The sequence below is a fragment of the Onychostruthus taczanowskii genome, unplaced genomic scaffold, assembly GCF_017590055.1.
Source record: "Onychostruthus taczanowskii isolate IOZ18803 unplaced genomic scaffold, ASM1759005v1 scaffold50, whole genome shotgun sequence".
Lineage (NCBI taxonomy): Eukaryota > Metazoa > Chordata > Aves > Passeriformes > Passeridae > Onychostruthus > Onychostruthus taczanowskii.
Window position 1 is genome coordinate 170,265 of NW_024502569.1, and position 18,895 is coordinate 189,159.

Sequence of the window (18,895 nt, forward strand, 5' to 3'; positions counted from 1 at the left end):
CCACGAGGTTACAGTCCAATTCCCTCTCTCTGATCTAATGCATTTTTAATTCTTTCAGAGTGGAGCAGCTCCAACAGAAGGGACAGACTGTGTTTTCTTCCCTTCCATGTCCCCCTGGACCATAGGCTGTTTACCTGACAAGCAGAAGAGGGCTGAAGTATTTGTTGCACAAAGGGGAGCAAACCAGATCCTTTATCTTGAGGAGGATCTCACCACTGAAATTTTTACATTAAAGTGAAGAATAACAAGCCTGTGAGGAGAAAGCATCAAGTATGGCTGAATTTTTGTGTGGAAGTTGACTTAGCAAACATGCTCCAAGACCTGGTGGGCTCAGGGGTTGGGTGACTCAGATGAAGCCTGAGATGCTTTTGGCCAAATACATGTTCTGAGAAATTTCAGCCTAAAAACTGTAGCATCTGTGGAGGTTAGTCACCTCCAAGGTCAGCTGTAACTAAGCGAGTGGTATGAATAAGCATCTCTACACTGCTTTTAATACCTAAATTCCACATCAATCCCACCACCTTCAGCATTCAAACCAAAGCACCCATATAGGGCTTTGGGGACTAGGTGGGATTTCAGTACCTCGCGCCCAGGCGAATCTCCTAGAAATGCCAACATACCCATTTGCTACAATTACTTCCCAAGGCGTTTTTCGGACTCGGGCCAGATGCCCCCGCCGCCAGGCACAGCTGTGCCCCGGGCACAGGCAGCTCCGGATCGGGCACGTCTCACCGGCCGGGGCTGCCGGGGCGGAGGGAGGCGCCGGGCGGGCAGCGACCCGCGGTGCGGCCGGGATGTGCCCCGAGGAGAGCCCGCCGGGATAGTGCCCGACGGTCCCGGCAGGGCTGGGCTGGCACCCGGCGCGGCGCGGGCAGGGCACGCTGCCCGGAGCGGCTCCGGCGACGGCATTCCCGCAGCGCCGATGGAAGAGCGGGCCCACAACGGGAGGGAGAGAGGGGGAGACAGCGGCGGCGGCGGCGCCGCCCTCTGGAGAGCGCCTGGGAGAGGCTGGTGTGAAGAGCCGCATTTCAATGAGGGCCGGGCTAATGCAAATCACTGCAACCGGCAGCAGCAGAAGAAAGGCGAAGCAGCTGCAGCCCGGGCTCCCCAGCAGCGCACTACAGCCAGGGGAGGCGTAACAAAGGCAGCAGAGCCGCTTTCTGCGGCAACTACTGCGCCTACAGCCGGGTGGTCGCGGGGGGAGGGCGGAAGCCGCCGCTCTTTGGCCGCTTCCCATTCCGAGCCGCCGCCTTCCCTCCGCGCCCGGCCGGCAGGTCTGAGTGAGGAGGTGCCCGCCAGGCTGCGGAGAACAGGTAAGCTCCGGGGCCGGGGCCGTGCCTGCCCTGCCTTGCCCTGCCTTGTCCTACTCGGGGGCTGCGGCGTGCGGGGCTGCCGGGGCGCGGTCGCGGCGCGGAGCGATGCACCTGTGCCCATTGTGTGGGGCGGCGGCCTCCGCCCGGCGCTGCGGGCGGCTCCGCGGGTGCGGAGCGAGCGCCGGGCTGCGGGAGCGCGGTCCGGCCCCGGGGAGCGGGCGCGGCGCTGCCCCGGGCGCCCCGCGGCTCGGGCACCCCCGGGGGGATGAGGTGCCTGGTGGTACCTCCGGAGGAATGGGCGTGTTTCACACACGGTTCCCCTGCCCAGCAGAATAAACCCCATCTTTTCATCAGTGAACCCGCTGCCGCATGTGTCCGTGTTCGCCCACCAAACCCGCCGCCCTCCCCCGGTGACTAGTGGTCATCCTGCTGCTTAGTCGCCGTATGATCTGCGCTGGGTCCCAGTCACATCGCGGCGTGGTGTGAGGTTTTTTTTTTCCTTTTTTTAAATCAGCGTGCCTGGTTTTTTTTCATGGAAATGCTCACCCACACCTGTATTATAAATAATTCTTTAACAGATGTTAGGGTGTGAAGTGTTGGCATGGTGGTTTTTCAGGGGCGTGTCTGTTCGTTTTTCCGTATCTGCCTGTATAAGACTATATATTTATACACACAAACGGAAACATCAGATCAAATTGTTTAGGATTTCTTTGTCTGCTCTGACCTTGTGGTTTAGACACGCTTTTCTCTACATACCAGGACTGTGGAGCTCTATTTCGGTTTTAAGGATGTAGTTGGGAATTACAGGCATTTTTGATAAAAGCATAAACGTGTGGAAGAAAGGACAGTGACTCGCACTTCTTGCCCCTCATCCAAAATTAACAAAGCTGAAAGAGTATATCTTCGTCTAAACTTTTTTGGGTTTTTTTTGTTTTTTGAGAGGTGTATATTAGAGATTGTTTAAGCAAAGGTAACAGCAGACCTAAGAAAAATCCATTTTTCTTGGCATGGGAATTGCTTCAGAGATACAGTTTCTGTATTGTGCATTCTGGGATTGTTTAAATCTGAATATCAGGTTCTCACTAGAATGGGATTTGAATTAAAATAACTGGTTTTGTTTTTGTTTTTGTTTTTTTTTTAACATGGAGCAGCGGTGGTGTGTTCTCAATCCTAAGATGTGGCCACTAAGCTGTATTTTGCATTTAACCTATAGAGTGAAATGCCACAGCAAATGTTCTTGTTCATTTCACTGAAATGGGATGTAGTGTGCATGGGAAAAGCAGAGATTCGTCTTTTTATGTATATAAGAAAACACATACACTGTACTATGTGTAGGTACTTCTGAAGGATTTACAAGTATAAATCCTGCATTTATACATAAGCATATGATCCTGTGTCAGTGTAACAAAGTCAGTTACAGTGAGCTGTAACCAAAGTAGGGTCAATAATTTCCACTAGGGCCCCACATTTGCCTTAGCTGCTTGTGCTGGTCCAGCACATGGACTGCTCTGAGAAGCTGCTGAGCACATAACCTACAGCTTTGCAGTATCAGGGTCCAGCTGTATAGTCATTGGTTTAATACAAACTTCTGCAAGTCAAAGAGTATCTGTAAGTTTTCCTCTATTTCCTCCCACTGTTCTACAGCTGGTTTGAATACATCTTTTTTCTTAATGGTCACATCATTATGAGTGGTTGAAACAAAGCTAGTGCTTGCTGGTTTCTGTCTTTTTATTGGAAATCAATGAGAGAGGCCACTTCTAAATTAGGTTTATGTATCTGTGCTATAAATAAACTTTCAGTGCTTTACTATTCTGCAGACAACTGCAAATCTAGGTGGCTCCTAAATAACAATGAATATGTTTTGAACCTAATGATCTTCTGATTATTTTTTTAACCTATAGAGTGAAATGCCACAGCAAAGGTTCTTGTTAATTTCACTGAAAGGGGATGTATTTTTGTGTCTTCTGTGTGTGAAGATTAATATGCACTTTGTATTATTTAGTCTTGTGTTGGTTGCCAAAAAGTACAGAAGTATTTGCCTCCTTGATTTTGTTTCAGAGCATGTGAGCTTCTGTTTATGTAAACTGTATTGAACAACAGGGACTGTTTTGGTCAGGGCTGACGGGTGTTCCTCAAAGTCAAATATGGGAGACACCCATTGCTTATTTGCTCAATGGCACTGATTTTATCACTCCTTTGGTGATGGCAAAAGAAGCTGTTGGCCTTAATTTGAATATTCGGCTTAGTATATTAATAATACATCTTGCAAGACATAGAGCCCTGAAGTAGCTTGCTCATTGAAAAACACTGTCTCCTAATTTATTTTTTCTTTAATGTTGTGCAATTTGAGCCGTTCTGTTGGTTCAGAGTGTGTAAAGCATTTGTGCAAGGACAACTGAAATAATTTATTACAAAGCTTGATCTAGGAGGAAACCAATGGTTGGAATATGCAGGTAGTTTTTAAACTTGGGATTGACCCACTATGTGTGATGGTCCTGATTCTCACTGCCAACCTGCCAGATCTATTCCTCTGAAAATTTCTTAATTGCTTAGTTGTTGGCAACTGGCAGCCTTTCTGAAAAAACACCTCTTGAGATCACAGTTGGAACCAAGAGTTTAGTGGGGGCAAACAGTCAAGAAGGTAGATGAGACTCAAATAGCCCCTGAATATAACATGAGAAAAAGTAGAAAGCTGATGCATTTATTCCTTTTTTCCATTAGGTCAACTTGGTCACCTCATTTTCCGAGATGCTGAATTTGAACAAACACTTCTCAGTGTTTGCTTATCATTAGCATTTGGGTTCATGAGTGACATTATTAGGATGTCTAACTTACATGTAGTTCTTAAAGCATGGCAAGAGGCATGTGTGTGAAATGACCACGTGAATGTAGCATGGTTTTATTCAAACTTTTTTCTCAACCTAGGAAGTAGTTCTCTGTAAGAGCGATGTATAGAACAGGAAGTCTTAAATTGAGCTCCCTTAAAACTTCTAAGTTTCTTTCTTTCTCTGTCCTCTTGTGCATTCTTTAGGTTGAACTTCAAGATGTCCCTTGGGAGAGATATGGAGCTGGAGCACTTTGATGAGCGTGATAAAGCTCAGCGATATGGCAGAGGGTCCCGGGTGAATGGTTTACCCAGCCCTACCCACAGTGCCCACTGCAGCTTTTACCGAACCCGCACTCTACAGACCCTGAGTTCTGAGAAGAAAGCCAAGAAAGTTCGTTTCTATCGCAATGGAGACCGGTATTTCAAAGGAATTGTATACGCCATCTCCCCTGACCGCTTTAGGTCCTTCGAAGCTCTCCTGGCTGACCTGACCCGAACTCTGTCCGACAATGTGAACCTGCCCCAGGGAGTGAGAACAATCTACACAATTGATGGCTCCAAGAAGATTTCCTCCTTGGACCAGCTAGTAGAAGGTGAGCAGTAAGATCTGGAGGTGTAAAGCTAAGTTTGAGTCAGCCTTTGTCTGATCTTTTAAGTCTTTCAAAAAGAGGTAATGGTATTCTTATTGGTGAAGGAAGGATTTTCAATGGTCTGACTAGAATTGTGGATTTCTTAAATGATACCTTGAAATATTGTTGCCTTGCTACTTATTTCCTTCTTGTTGAACGTGTCTGATCTTTTCCTTTCAACATAGTGTTGATAGTCCTAGATCCTGAAGATTGCATCTAATCCTTTTCATAAAGATGCAAGGTCAAACCAATGAGAGTTTAGTCTGTTAAACTTCAAATGTTCTGTGGTGCTAATGAAACCTATGTGAAATTCAGTTCAGATGTTTCTGTTTTTTTAATCTCTGAAGCCTGATGAAGAGCTCTACCTCTTCTCCACAGGTAAATATGTCTTAAGTAAAATACTAGCCTCTCATAGCATGGCATAAATTTTGGCAACCTGTTAAAAGAGTAATACTGTAGCTGTGATTCAGTTGGGGTAGATTGTAAACCTTTTTTCCTTTGTAGCATATCCTTTTTCCCCAGCTGTAGAATTGGTAAGATTGAAAAATACCTCTTACATCATTGAGTCCAGCCATTAACCCAGAACTGCTAAAGCCACCACTAAATCATGTCCCACATCTGCACATCTTAAAAACCTACAGGGATGGCCTGTTCCAGTGCTTGACAGCCCTTCCCATGAATAAATTTTTCCTAATACCCAATATATTCCTGCTCTGGGACTGCTTGAGGCCTTTCCTCTTGTCTTGTTACTTGTGAGGAGAGGACCAACACCCACCTTGCTACAACCTCCTTTCAGGTAGCTGTAGAGATCTTAGGTTGTCTGTTAAATAAGGCTCATGTACCTGCAGTATAAACCATCACCAGTGGTTTGGTCAGAACTGACAATTCTTTGTCACTGTCAAATGTCAGACATGCCAGTCATTAATTTGCCCATTGAGAACAAATTTATCACTCCTTCAGTGATAGCTTCTTTTGACAATAGAACTATCAGCATCAATCAATTTGAATATTAAACTTAAAAAATTAATAGTACTTTTCACAAGTTTTACGAATAGCTAAAGTAGCTTTTCCAACATGATGTGCTTCTGGATTGCAGTGGGATTGCAGTCTAAAACATCAGAATGTACAGAGTATGAAGGCATTGACTATCACATGGCCATAAATGAGTATTTCTTACCTGTGAAGTTTAAATGCAGGGGCTTGATTGTGTTCCAAGAAAATCAAGGTAGAACAATTAATTAATTTTTGCTTCCATCCTACCCCTGGCCCCAGTGTGCCGTGGACAAACAGTAAAGAATGGATAGATAGCCACCAGACAGCCAATTTAGAGTTGTAACAGAGATTATAATTTCTATGTGATTTTCATTTTTAGCACCAGGTGAGAGAACTTGCAGTAACAGGATGTAATGAGAGGATCAGAAGAAGGCTAATATGGCGAGAAAAGAATAAAAGGGTAATACCAAATGTGACTCCTGAAAGAGGAGCACAGCTTTGCATAACAGGTGTTCAGCCACCACTGGGTTTTCTCCTTTTTGTATCATAGCAGAGAAAAGCTTTTTAAGTACTGAGAACCTAATATTCTTGGTAATCTTACTTGTGTAAAAAGGAAAGTAGGGGGCAACATGAAGATGCAAGATGAAGAAAATTGAAGGGGCGGGATTGTCTGTCTAAGTAACAGGTTTGGGGGTTAGGACCAGAGGTGTAGTGAAATGGAAAGGAAACTGGTCTGAGGAGCAATGTTATCAATTTCAGGGCACAGTTAAAACTACATTTGTCAGGACAGTATTTAATTGCCAGAGAAAATCAATTTCTGGGAGGAAAGACCAATATTAATCAACGTCTGTTTAAAAGCAGTCTTTGTGCATTTGCTTATTTGATTGGGATGCTCAACAAGAAGCAAGTTTCATTGATGTTAATGTTGATTTCCACAGTCCTTTTGCAGCCAGTCAGAACCAGTTTTGAAAATAAAGAACTGAATTCAAAAATAAATCCAGCAACTTGTAAGATTGGTTTATTTTGGCATCCTCGTCAAGAATAATACCAGCTATTAATCAGTCAGTCAAAATGAATGACAGTGCAAGAGCCTAGGTTTATTTTAAAGAAGGCATTTGGGATTTCTTTATGTCCTGTGGGACTTTATTCCTTACCCTTACTTTATTCCTTACCCTTTCAATGAATACATCTTCCCTTCCTGGTATAGTTCAAGGAGGACAGTCTTGTTTTCTTGTCCCATTAGGACTGTGGGATTTACAGAAGTCAGTCTTTGTGTGGAAAAAGAGAGCTACATCCTCATTCTATCTGAAAAGGGGCTTCTGTTTGTTTGTATAAAACTGCAGGGTGGGTTGTTTCACTCACAGAACTTCACAGTGGAGCACGGGTTCATATATTATTAGCCCAGTGATGGTTTTTGCATAAGCCCTTCCACTCTTTACTACACAAATTTATTAGAGTTTGGCTCGTCTGGTACAGCATTAATTAGCTTGAAGCTGTGCTTTGTGTTTAAATAGCTGGAAAATCACTTGTTTTTTCCCTCTTGCCAAATGACATTTGTGCTCCAACAACTGAAATATGAAGCATTGCTTTCTTCATGGTGAGACTATTCCCTTCCTGTGTGAATTCACTAATTAATTTATTGAGACTGTTATGAATTGACGTGATTGGGGGGACATTGATTTGGTGATTGCAATGTAAAGCAAATGTATAAAGCCTTGATTTTTAGAATTGGTTTTTGCCTTTGTGCCTGTGAGGAAGTTCCTATACTCTTACCTTCTCATGCGATACATAAAGACAGAGGGGCTCTTGAGGGAAATGAGACAGCAGCCACTGTCTTTCATCCCAGAGCTAAATACACAGAACTCCATGAAATATAGTCCTAAAGGAAAAAGATTGTAAAAGAGCTGTTTTGCTTCAGTTATATTTAGTTTCATTCTGTATACAGTTCAGAGCTGGCATGGCTGTGTGCTGGTGATGTAGATGTTTTCTCTTTATTTGAAAGTAATGGCATCCCTAGGGGTGGGGGTTTTGTGGGTTTTTGGTTTGATTGATTTTGTTTTTTTGTTTTTGTCCTCCCCATTTTTGCCCACCGTCTTTTTGTTTGGTTTATTTTTTTTTGTTTTTCTTAAGACTTACACGTGTGAGATTTGTTGGAATTTGATAACAAGGGGTACGTACTGTTACAAAAAGTTTCACATGGTCTGTAACTTCTGCCACCCTACATGAAGGAAATAATGCAATGGATTCAAGTTCCTTCTTTTTGTCAGCCCTGATGTTAGGACCCTCTTATGTTTAAAGAATGGATTCTGAATGTGACATGACTATTTCCTAGACATGCCATGCAATCAAAGCATGTAGAAATAATAAAGATGAAGTTGCTTTTGAAGGCTAAGCTTTTTATCTGTAAAGGAAGTTTCAGGAAAGGACTTTGCTTCTCCAAAACTGTATCAACCTTACAGCTGAAGGTGGAGAGGTCTTACCCCCAAAATAAACAATGAACATTGCAAGGTGACTTTGAAACAAAGAATATGTACAGTTTTTACTCCTGGGGTCCTGCTGTGTGGAACAAAGACCACAGAATCAGTTCTGCAGCCGGAACTACATCCCTTTCTCATTAATTTTTACCATGATATTACCTCGGAGTCTTAGGTATGAATCAGAATTTATTGTTTTAGGTTTCTACGATATCTACCATAAAGTTAACCCTGCAGCTGAGAGCTGGCAGTCAAAGACCAGCTGAAAGCCCCAGACCACAAGGCTTGAGAGCATACTGGGAAACAATTTTGTCACATGTCAATATTGGGTGCACTGCCAAACAATTCTAAAGACTTCTGTCTGTGTCTGCATGTTTTGTGTAGGCATAATAGCAAAAACAATTTTAAAGGATAATCTCAAAAATAAAAATGAATGCCTCTCAGGGATTACCTCAGAGCCACAAACCTTGTTGAAGGAGCAGTTTGAAAGGATGCAGATAGGCCAGTTTTAAAATCCAGTAATAGCTGTAGCCAGCTAATAACTCTTGGGAGATGTGAACCTGGCTGCAGGGCAGAGGAAACGCTGGGTCACATGAGGACTCTCGTGATGGAGGCAGGCAGTTTGTGCTCAGAGCAGCAGAGAAGCTGCCTGCCACTGCAGGGTTCAAAAGGCAGTGTCTCCTTGCTGAAGTGATGGGCTGCAAGTGCTCCTGACTTGTTTTGTATGTGGGTCTTGCTATTCCTACTGTCACCTCATTTCTCATAATCTCAGTTTTTCTCTCTCCTTCCCAGTATTCCTGCTGCCCTCTTGAGCAGCACTTGGGTGTTGTTGGTGAGGAGCCCAGCCAGGCCAGACTGTAGGAATTGATTGATGTGGTCTCTGATGCTCTCTAGAGCTAATGGCTTCTGTCTTCTAGATCATGCCTACCTCAGCAGCTGGGAATTGATGGGCTGGGAAGATTCGTGTGCATCTGTAATGTGCTATCCAAATAATAATAGCAAAGTATCTGTTTAAATGTTTGTAGATCTGAATCTATGTGGACATTTGTTTGTAGGATTAAATTTACACTGGATATTTACCATGGATTTGATCCAGGGCTATCAAATTTAGGGAAACTTGGACTGAATCCTGTGGTAGAAATGGCTGCAATTCTTATATTGTTTAATAAACAAACAGCTGAATGATCCTGTTGCATAAAATAGTGGAGGTTTGTTCTGGCACTGTTTATTTGATTATTTTGTTCATCCATTAGCCTGTTGATCATTGTGTCTTACTTAACATCTTCTTGGAAGTCTATGTGATTTCTTATTCTAGGTGCTTTACATTATTTTTAGCGGGCTTTTTTTAAAGTGTGTTCAGTGTCTATCTTACTTGTTACAAGATTGCAGAAATTCAAGGGGGCAGAAGAGGAGGAAGTATTTTTGATGAGGAAAAAAAAAAAAACCTTTTGAGTCTGAAATCAGAAGAAAGTAAGTTTGTGAAAGAAGTCCCTTCCAAGGTCAGAGGAGATCTTATTTGAAGTTTCTGGTGCATCTGATTGCGAGGTGAACATGTGTAGGTCAGATTTATTTCCTGTAGATGCTCCATCTCTTTTGCACTGTTGCATTTTTTTCAGACCCTGCAGGAGGACAAGGCAGCAGCAATGTAGTTAAAGTAGGTTATTGTTCTATTAACTAACACATTTGGGAACTATCAAGTATCAGTAATTTATTTGATTCAGGTCATCTTCCTTTTGCAGTCTTCTCTGTGTAGTGAGACACAGTCAGATTTTTTTGTCCTTTCTCCTGAGAGATTGAGATTCTACCTTTTGTATGTATAAAACCAAAGGGTAGAAGTGAAGAAAGGCATGTATGCTTAGGCATGGAGTGCTGGGGTTGCTAGTCTCTCCCCATCCTCTTAACATATTTCTTGTCCTATCTGTTGGGGAAATGGACCCCAATAAATTGCTGCTAATTAATAAATTAACTTTACATTCCTACTACATACTGTACTCCAAGGAATCAACATTATTTTCCATAAATTGGCAAATCCTGACCTCCACTAAGAGTGGTTGGTGTTCCCTCTCTGTTTGTGTGATTCAAACAGGTTCTCTCTTCCTTCTCCAGGGTTTCCACCTAAGATAACTGGCTTCCTCCTGAAGCCATTTTAGGCCAAGTCACCTTAAGCCCAGAAAAGCAACACAAAAAAATGGCTTTTAAGAGATGATGCCTTGGTCATTCTTACAGGGAGAATATCAGCAAACTGAAGAAAACAAACTAACTGCTAATACCAATGTGGGCAACAGGGAGACACTTGCATCAGAAAAGTGCCAGTACTTATGTGCAGTGATTCAGTGTCTCCTTATCAACCACTTTGTACACACAGATATTATTTCTACAAATATTTAATAAGTGAAGCAAGTCTTGAAATTCTGTCATGACCCATGAGAACTATCCTCTAGTGTTGCATGTCTCATAGGTCAGTTGCATTGAATTTTGACAAATATGCAACTGCAGGTAGTAGGTTGGTTTTTTTCTTTCTTTCTTTTTCTTTTTTAAGCATAAACAATGTTTTGGGATCTGCCCTTCTACATGATTAGCTTTATGATTAATTTATCAATGTTAAGATTTATTTTATTCCACATGGCATTTCCCATTAGTGTTGAGCATTTATACAAATTAAATTGTAGGGTTACTGGTTTGAAACTGACCAATAAGTGCTGTGCATCTTTTTTGAAAGGTTCCAGTGGTATGTGTTTCATTTGCACTGTTGCTGTGAAGGGGCTCTCAGGAAAGGGATACTTTCTAAGGTGTAGTAATCACTTTTTTTCCTAGATGTCAGATCTCCCAAAGAAACTGGGTGTTCCCCTTTCTTTTCCTAATGGCTATTGATACTGTAATCAAGAGTCAAAATTCCATTAGAGACAGCTGACTGCGCTGTGAAACACTTGCTCCCCTCTCCTGGGGAGCTGCAATCAAATTGACCCTGTTAAATAGGCTGCGTTGTCTGTGCCCTTTGCTTAGTCCAGTTTCTTCAAAGAATCCTTCTCAGCACTTGTTCTGTTAGGAATCTAGTGTCTGGAGACTGAGTAATTGGCAGCTGGAAGAAGAAAGTAACAAAGCTGCTGATGAGGAAGCAATAGCTAAAGCAGGAGATGGATTTATTGGACTTTTAAGTCATGCCCCTTGTGAAACTTCTTTACAATCTTCTCTCCTGAAGGTACTGGTGAAAAAAAAGAGAATGAAAATCTAGGTGAAGACCTTTTTTCCTTTTATTTGAATTCCTCTGCATACAAACACCAGAGGTGCTGAAGATTTTCATTCTTACAAGCCTGACCCTTAGGACCAGCATGTGTGAAAATGGCAGTCCCTAGCTAACATCTAAAATAGTTTTTAATAACAGCATTATGGGAGAAGTGTCTATATTTCTGTTAACCTATAGAAAATAGTTCTTACTAAAGATATTTCATCTTTGAAGGCCTTGGCTGCTCTACCTCCAAGGTGTTCTGTAGACAAATATGAGCCTCTTGACAGGAAAAAAATATTTTGGTGTAAATATTTTAGTGATGTAATATGGTGCTGTTGGAAATGAGGAAAGGGCAAAAATGCTTATGTTCAAACAATTCCAAACCTTCAATGATTCTATTGTCCTTTTTTAATCATCATTCATATAAATTCAGTTTTGTAATGAAGAGCTGATATGCAGTTAAATGCTATAAGGAATCCATCTGACCTTTAAATGTAGCTGATATTAAAAATCGTGTGGAACACTGTCCTTTCAAGAAGGGGAACCAAAAGAGTTCTTAAAAAATTAAATGTAAATCTTCTGAGTACACTGTGTATCGACATTTATTCATGAGCCTACCCTTTGAGAAGTTACTTTTAATTTGAAGACTTGGTTTTAAATAAATGCTATTTTCTGCAACTGAAGTGAACAATTTCCCTAATAAGACTGAACCTGAAAATCCAGATTTATAACTCTCCTCCAAAAAAACAAAATAAGAAGTTGCTGACAGATTTTACATCTTACAGTGTTGAGAAGAATAAAGTGTTGAGAAGAATAAATTTTGCTTAATAATTTTTAAAAGAGACTTCTGCAAATTATTTTATAGCACAGGTATTTATTGTATTGAGAGCAGTCTTAATCATAGTAGGATTTTTTTTTTTTTGTTTATACTTAAAACTTGCTAATTTTGTGGATGTGGTTCGGTGGGTGCATTCTGACCTGGCAGTAACTGAGTAGCTAATACTAGAATAATTGGACAGGACATGGATAGAAGAGAACCTGCACTGTTTGGCCACTCATTACTGTAGCTGAGCCTTCTATCAAATACGTGATATTTGTATATGATATTTCCATATACATATCTATCTATCTTGTATACATGCAGTGGCTAAAAGGAAGAGCCTACCTTTATCCAAGCCTCAAGTCCCAGCACTGACTGTCTCCATTTATAGATGTGGTGACTCTGTGTATCTGTTCCTTGTGTGCTATAATGTCTCTAGAATTGGATTGGGTGCCTTGAAACCTTAAAATTTCTGTTCAGAAATTAATTTTTAATATTTAATTTTCTTTTAATGATTGAACTGTGAATCCTCTTTCCTTAGGGGTAGGAGTCATTAGGAATATATTTGGTTCTTACACGTTTTTTGGCATGAGAGGTGCATCACTGAGTTTTGTTCTGGTTTTGTTACCCTGGGCTAAATTTCTGACATGAAGGCCTCTGTGAACTCTTGAACCCAGAAGAACTAAAACATCTCAGATGTCTCTGTGGTATTGTTCAGGATAGGATCTTGCATTATTTGTGATTCAACTGTAGGCTGCCAGGTGTGATCTTGCTGGATCCAGTATTGGTTTGAGGTTTTTGTTTGTTTGTTTTTGTTTGGCTTATTTGTTTGTTTGTTTTTTCCCCAGACAAAGGGGGAACTGGATCAGCTTGATGTTGCAAAATTAGTAGTGTCTTTGGTATGTTCAGTCAGATCCAGAGCTCATCTAACTCATCCAATGCTACTGCCAGCGCAGCTACAGAGCCAAGCTCAAGGGAGAGCTTGGAAGCACCCAAGCAGGTGCCCCTTAGACAGCAGCCTTCAGCTGGACTGGATTCAGGTGCTAATCTGCATGGTGCTGGGTTTTCTGGCTGATTTCTAGTTCCCCAGAAGTTGTGTGGGTGTGGTATTTGCAAAAATATTTTACTGTAGATAATGCTCCAACAAAAAGAGGAATTAATAGTCACTATTTTTCTTTTAAGTATGGTAAATTTGTTGTGATGAGAAGTTTGTAATTGCTACTCTTTGTCTTCATTTCCCCACATATTATATATCTAGTCAGTAAATAATACAGGGAGGTTTCTTGTCTATGCATATCCTGGGTTTATGATGCCTAAAGCTTTAAAAAAATCAAATGTTACCAAATTTCCATGACATTTTCATCCACTTTTTAATAAAACATTATTTGTAACCTATATTTTTTGGTAATGTTTCATAGTATTTACTCTGAAGTATTTGGGGCTGATGTTTTCTTAGGAGTGGGCCACTTAAGCATGAAGGCTGGGGGAGTACTGTGATAATGTGCTGGGGCTGGGCTGCTGGTGAAATACAAACACTGTTTACTGTGTTTACTGACAGCAGTGGTCCCCACTGCAAATAGTGTTTTCTGATAAGAAAACTGCTGCTTTCAAGGATTTTCGTAACAGCATTTCTCAAACAGTTAGCTGAAGAGCGTTCTTTAAAAGATCACTCATTTTGTAGTCAGTAGCATCTGAGGAGGGAAGAGATAAATATTTATGCACTGTAGATCAGGAATGATAAGAATACTATTTAATAATTTGAGAATTATTTGATGTTATATTTTTCTTCCCTCTCCAATCTGACTTGCTGGACTTTTGCTTTTGTTTCCACAGGGGAAAGTTATGTATGTGGTTCCATAGAACCCTTCAAGAAACTGGAGTACACAAAGAATGTAAACCCAAACTGGTCAGTGAATGTTAAGACAACTTCTACTTCTCGTTCAGTGCCATCTCTTGCCACTGCTAAAGGAGGTACTCCAGATACAAAAGAGAATAAGGATTTCATTAGGCCTAAACTGGTCACTATCATCAGGAGCGGAGTGAAGCCACGGAAGGCAGTCCGGATTCTGCTCAACAAGAAGACGGCACATTCCTTTGAACAGGTTCTTACTGATATAACCGATGCCATCAAGCTGGATTCAGGGGTGGTTAAACGCTTGTACACACTAGATGGAAAACAGGTAAGAATTTTCATGATCACCATTCTCAGTATGAAGAAAATACAATTTTCCAAAAGGAAAAGAATAGTACATTAGCAGAGAAGAGTCCCATTTGCTCTAGAATGTACAGCCAGATCTTCTACTGCCTGTAGTGTACTTAAGATCTGTGAGCAGCTCAGGAACACCATGAAACATTACTTGGCGTTGGTGAGGGTCTTGCCATTTATGATAAATAATAGCTCTAAATCTGTTCCGTTGAAAGTGTGATGTGGTTTTGGCTCTGCACACAGGAAACGTAGGATGAAGGATGTCACTTAAGCTCATTCTGCTAACTTGTTTCAGCTTTTTCTTGCAGCAGTTTTATGAGTCATTTCACTTGGCTTTCCGTAAACGGTAAGAACAAACAGTGAGGACACGTTTCACCATGATAAATGCAGACCTACTGCTCTCCAGAGTGACTAAATGATGATTCTTATTGCACCTAAAATGGACAATGAAGAAGGTGCAAGTTTAGAAAATGAATGAGCTTTTTCCCCTATTGCAGGAATACAGGTAGGATTATACGTGGTGCTCACATTTATTGAGGGGTCTCTTGTAGGTTTCATGTTATTTCTTCTGTGAAATACCTTCAAGCAGTCTCTTTTTTGCTGACTTATTAAATTGCAGCAGAGTGAGATTTTTGAGAGGCTTCTTATTGAACTTGGAGATAGAGGGACACAAAAAAAATATTACAGAATAATCCTACTTCTTTTTTGTCTTTCACTTTATTTGTAATTTTTCTATGGACATACATTAATTATAGCAAAATGGGAGAAGCTCTTAACCTGCTGAAGGGCAAGGCTAATTTCAGCGTGACCTGAATTGATTTAGAGCGATGGTGACTCTAGAGAAATAAGGCAGATATTTGCATTTACAGATGTAACTTATTAAACTGAAGAAGTCTCCCTGAGAAGCTAGAAGCTGCTAGAGACCGTGATATTTCTTCTGTAATACAGCTGTGTTTTTACAGATTCTAGGTTCAATGATATGCAACAAACAGCGTTGGCTGTTGTGAGATGCTTCCAAATCTGCCTGATACAGGTAAATCAATGCTCAGTAAGATCTGGTGATGTCCTAACATATCTGCAGTTGCTGGGGCTGATGGGCAGGCATAGCTGCAGAAACAGCTACAGCAGTACTCTCTGATCTCAGAGAGGGCTGTTTAAGCTGCTTATTTAGAACACTGGTTCAAATCAGGGCCAAATCTGGCTTGACCAGAAGTCCCTTCTGTCTGCTGTTTTGTATCAGTAACCTCTGACACCAGTTACACACAGTAGTGCCGTTCTTGATGACTGTATGTGCCTGCAATGATCTCCTTACTGTGACTTTATTGGGAACTTTGACCTGGAGGAAAAGGTGGATGTGAAATTCTTTTTGTCTGCAGCAAACGTGAAGCGTGTGTCAGGGGAAACTCTCAACTCCTGCTCTTCCTTTCTTACCTTGTCTCATGCTCCAGGGAGCACTAAGACTAGTAAATTTGAGGAAGGAGTTGAGATTTTAAAGCTACAGAGGTCAGTGGTGGTCTCTGCTATGACATTGACAGAAGGTCTTGAGTGATTATTCCAGTTCCTGCAAACCCTCTCAGTAAAAAGGGAATGCATATGCTTTGGATTTTGTATGTAAATAAACTTGTGGTTTAGCTCTGAAGAAGTGCAGCCTGGAAGGATTCCAATGTTGTCTCCTGGATAATGTGCCCTGCTTTTATCTTTTTTTATTTAAAACTCTTCTTTAATGATCGTGCTTAGACCAAACCAGAAAAAAACCAAAAAAACCAAAAACCACCAAATACTTTACACCTGTTTTGGAACTCTAATTCCTGAAATTAACTGGTATTATCCTACTACTGGGGCAAAAGGGATGACCAGATTTTATTGGCCCTTATGTTGGCATAGTTCAGTTGAATCCTTTGTCAACTCATGAGCTTTGACTTGAGCTTAAATCAGTGGTGTTTTTGTTACCTGCCTTGTAGCCTGAAATCCTCATGTCCAGAAGCTCTCCCAAGAGACCACCATCTCTACACTCCTTCCCCTTTTGGATATACACATGGAATTGTGTAGCTCGCTGTCTAACCCCTTTGGTAAGATCAAGGTTTAGGGGAAGAGGTGTGTGTGTGTCCTGCAGGAGTAACAGAGACTTTGCTTTCTCCATGTACAGAGCAGCTTTGCTGGCAGGAAGGGAAATGAATGACTCTGTGCTCAGCAGGAGCAGCCTGTTGCTCAGCCCTGAGTGGGGAAGTCATTGATTTCCTGTGCTGCTAGGCAATTCCTGCTCCATTTTTCTTTGCCAAAAGCCTGATCTCCCAGATGGTGCTGGGGACACGATGATAGATTTTTTTTTTTATTGCTAAATTCAAGCTGTGAATTATTACTGGGAGGAAATCCGTGGTAAATTCAACATTTTTTCCAGTACTATTTGTAGTTGGAAACTTCTACTGTGACTCCTGCTGGAGTTCTGAAGGTTCTGGAAAAGCCTGTGTTGAGGGGCTAAATCTAACAAATCTGTGATTAAATCTTTCATCACTAACTTAAAAAGCAATAAAATCTTAAAGCTCTGAGTCAAGAAGAAGTAATTTACTGTAAAGATAAGAGAATAAAGCTCTCCTGGGATCATTCTTTGGGAATATAACTTGGAGACAAGCTATTCTGTAATGTCCTCTCTTCTGAGTTATTTTATGAGGCCAACACTGGAATTGCCCTTCCGAAGCAATAATGAGTCCCCTGTATTGTTAGTGCAAGTGGACAGTGTGGTATGTATATTGTTGTTGGGTACTATCATTAGATGCCTCAGGCTAACAAAAGAAAGCAGCAGGAGTCAGAGATTTAAGTGGGCATCCAAGTTAGGTGGTTGTCCCATACTGACACTACGCATGGAAAAATAATACTCTTAAATACTTGAATGCTTGTCCTCAAATAGCCTTGTTAGTTGTGGTGTTTTGATCTGTATCTCTAAAATATGTTAATAAACATTTTGTTAAGAGGAATTTAAATTATGGCCTGTAAAATTTGGTGACAATGTAAAGAGCTTTTCTTGATGGAAGAGTAGTACTTAGACAATCAGAACCTCAGGAAAGTTGAATTGCTAGGAAGAAAGCTCTCCTTTGACATCCAGTTGATTCTGCATTGCAAAAATTCCTTCCTGGTTTTAGAAAATTTAGTAAGTTTTGGTGCATGTGATTCTTTGTCCGTGTTTCTTAGAACTCCAGGACTTGATTAAGTAGGTGTGTTGTGTTAGCCGTTTCAACTTTTTAATTATGGAATAGCAAAATAAAGGTGTTAAGGGGAAACCAAACCAAAAAGAAGAAAATAAACTAAACATAAAAAAGCACAATAAAGCAATCCTTAAAAAAAGCAAACCCCAACAAATTTAACCAGTCTGTCTCATTGGGTCATTGGCAGTTCAGGGATTAAAACTTGATGTTTTCCAGTATTGGGTGGTTATTGACTTAGGATTTCATACATTACTTTAGTTTTATTAAAAAAAAAAAAAAAGTTTCTCCTTACTAAAACAGGGTAACTAGTAGCTTATTTTCATTTCCTTGTAGCCCATGAGAATCTGTATTTTGAATTCAAGGTCTCAGAAACCTTAGAATATCATTTCATTTGTACTAAAAAGGGCACAATATGCAACTGCAATCTGATTATAAAGCACAACAATGGCCTGCATTTAGCATACATTTGCAGTTTAATTATTAATGACTCCTCAGAGCTGGATAGATTTCACACCGTGTCTGGGATAGTTTGTATATACTTTTATAAATACACTTAATTTCCACTGGTATAAGGATATTTTTACTCTAGAGAAAGAGATAGAATTGCTTCCCTATACCACAGTGATGAATTAGAAGATGGTGGGACTCTCAGAAGTGTTTAACAGTCTTATGAGCACAGGCCAAATTCAAAAGCTTTCCAGGGGGAGATCTTGAGGCATTTTGCTTGCCAACTTTGCTATGTAAGGAAAATGAAAATAGAATGAGTAGGTGTAATGGCTGCCTGTAGGAATACAGATAATGAGGGCATGCTCTTACTATGAGCACTACTCAGTTTTTTAGGTTAACCTGATGTTTAAGTTCATGAAGAGATATTGTCAGCATTGGTCCTTAATATTATCACATACTTGTGCAGAAAAGAAACACTTTCTCATGACTGAAATGTGTTCTTGCTTTACTGTAGCTGCACTGTTCCAGTTTGATTTCTAACCTTTCCTTAACAGAAGGTGGCATTTTCAGTTTGATGTGCATTAAAAAATGGCCTTCTAAACAGCAGCGTGTGGACACAGTGCAGACACTGAGGATACAAGGTGTGTGTGGAGATAGAGCCCAGTTGCTTTGTTGCAAGCTATTCTCTGGTTTCTGTTTGCTTGGTGCACTTCTAAAATAACACCAATGACTGAAATAGGAGAAAACTAAACAAGGTCAC

The 18,895-nt window shown here is 40.9% G+C and overlaps 1 protein-coding gene across 2 annotated transcripts in view; it reads left to right on the forward strand.

Moving 5' to 3' along the window:
• The first annotated feature begins 1,065 nt into the window (after nucleotides 1-1,065).
• Nucleotides 1,066-18,895, forward strand: part of DCLK1 (doublecortin like kinase 1) — a 227,112-nt gene continuing 209,282 nt past the window's right edge. The window contains exons 1-3 of one of the 2 annotated variants that reach the window (XM_041416035.1): nucleotides 1,066-1,313; nucleotides 4,345-4,733; nucleotides 14,116-14,462. In XM_041416035.1, coding sequence (XP_041271969.1) covers nucleotides 4,358-4,733; nucleotides 14,116-14,462 — 723 coding nt within the window. In that variant the 5' untranslated portion in view covers nucleotides 1,066-1,313; nucleotides 4,345-4,357. The remainder of the gene's footprint in view (nucleotides 1,314-4,344; nucleotides 4,734-14,115; nucleotides 14,463-18,895) is intronic. The other variant, XM_041416034.1, reaches the window with a different exon arrangement.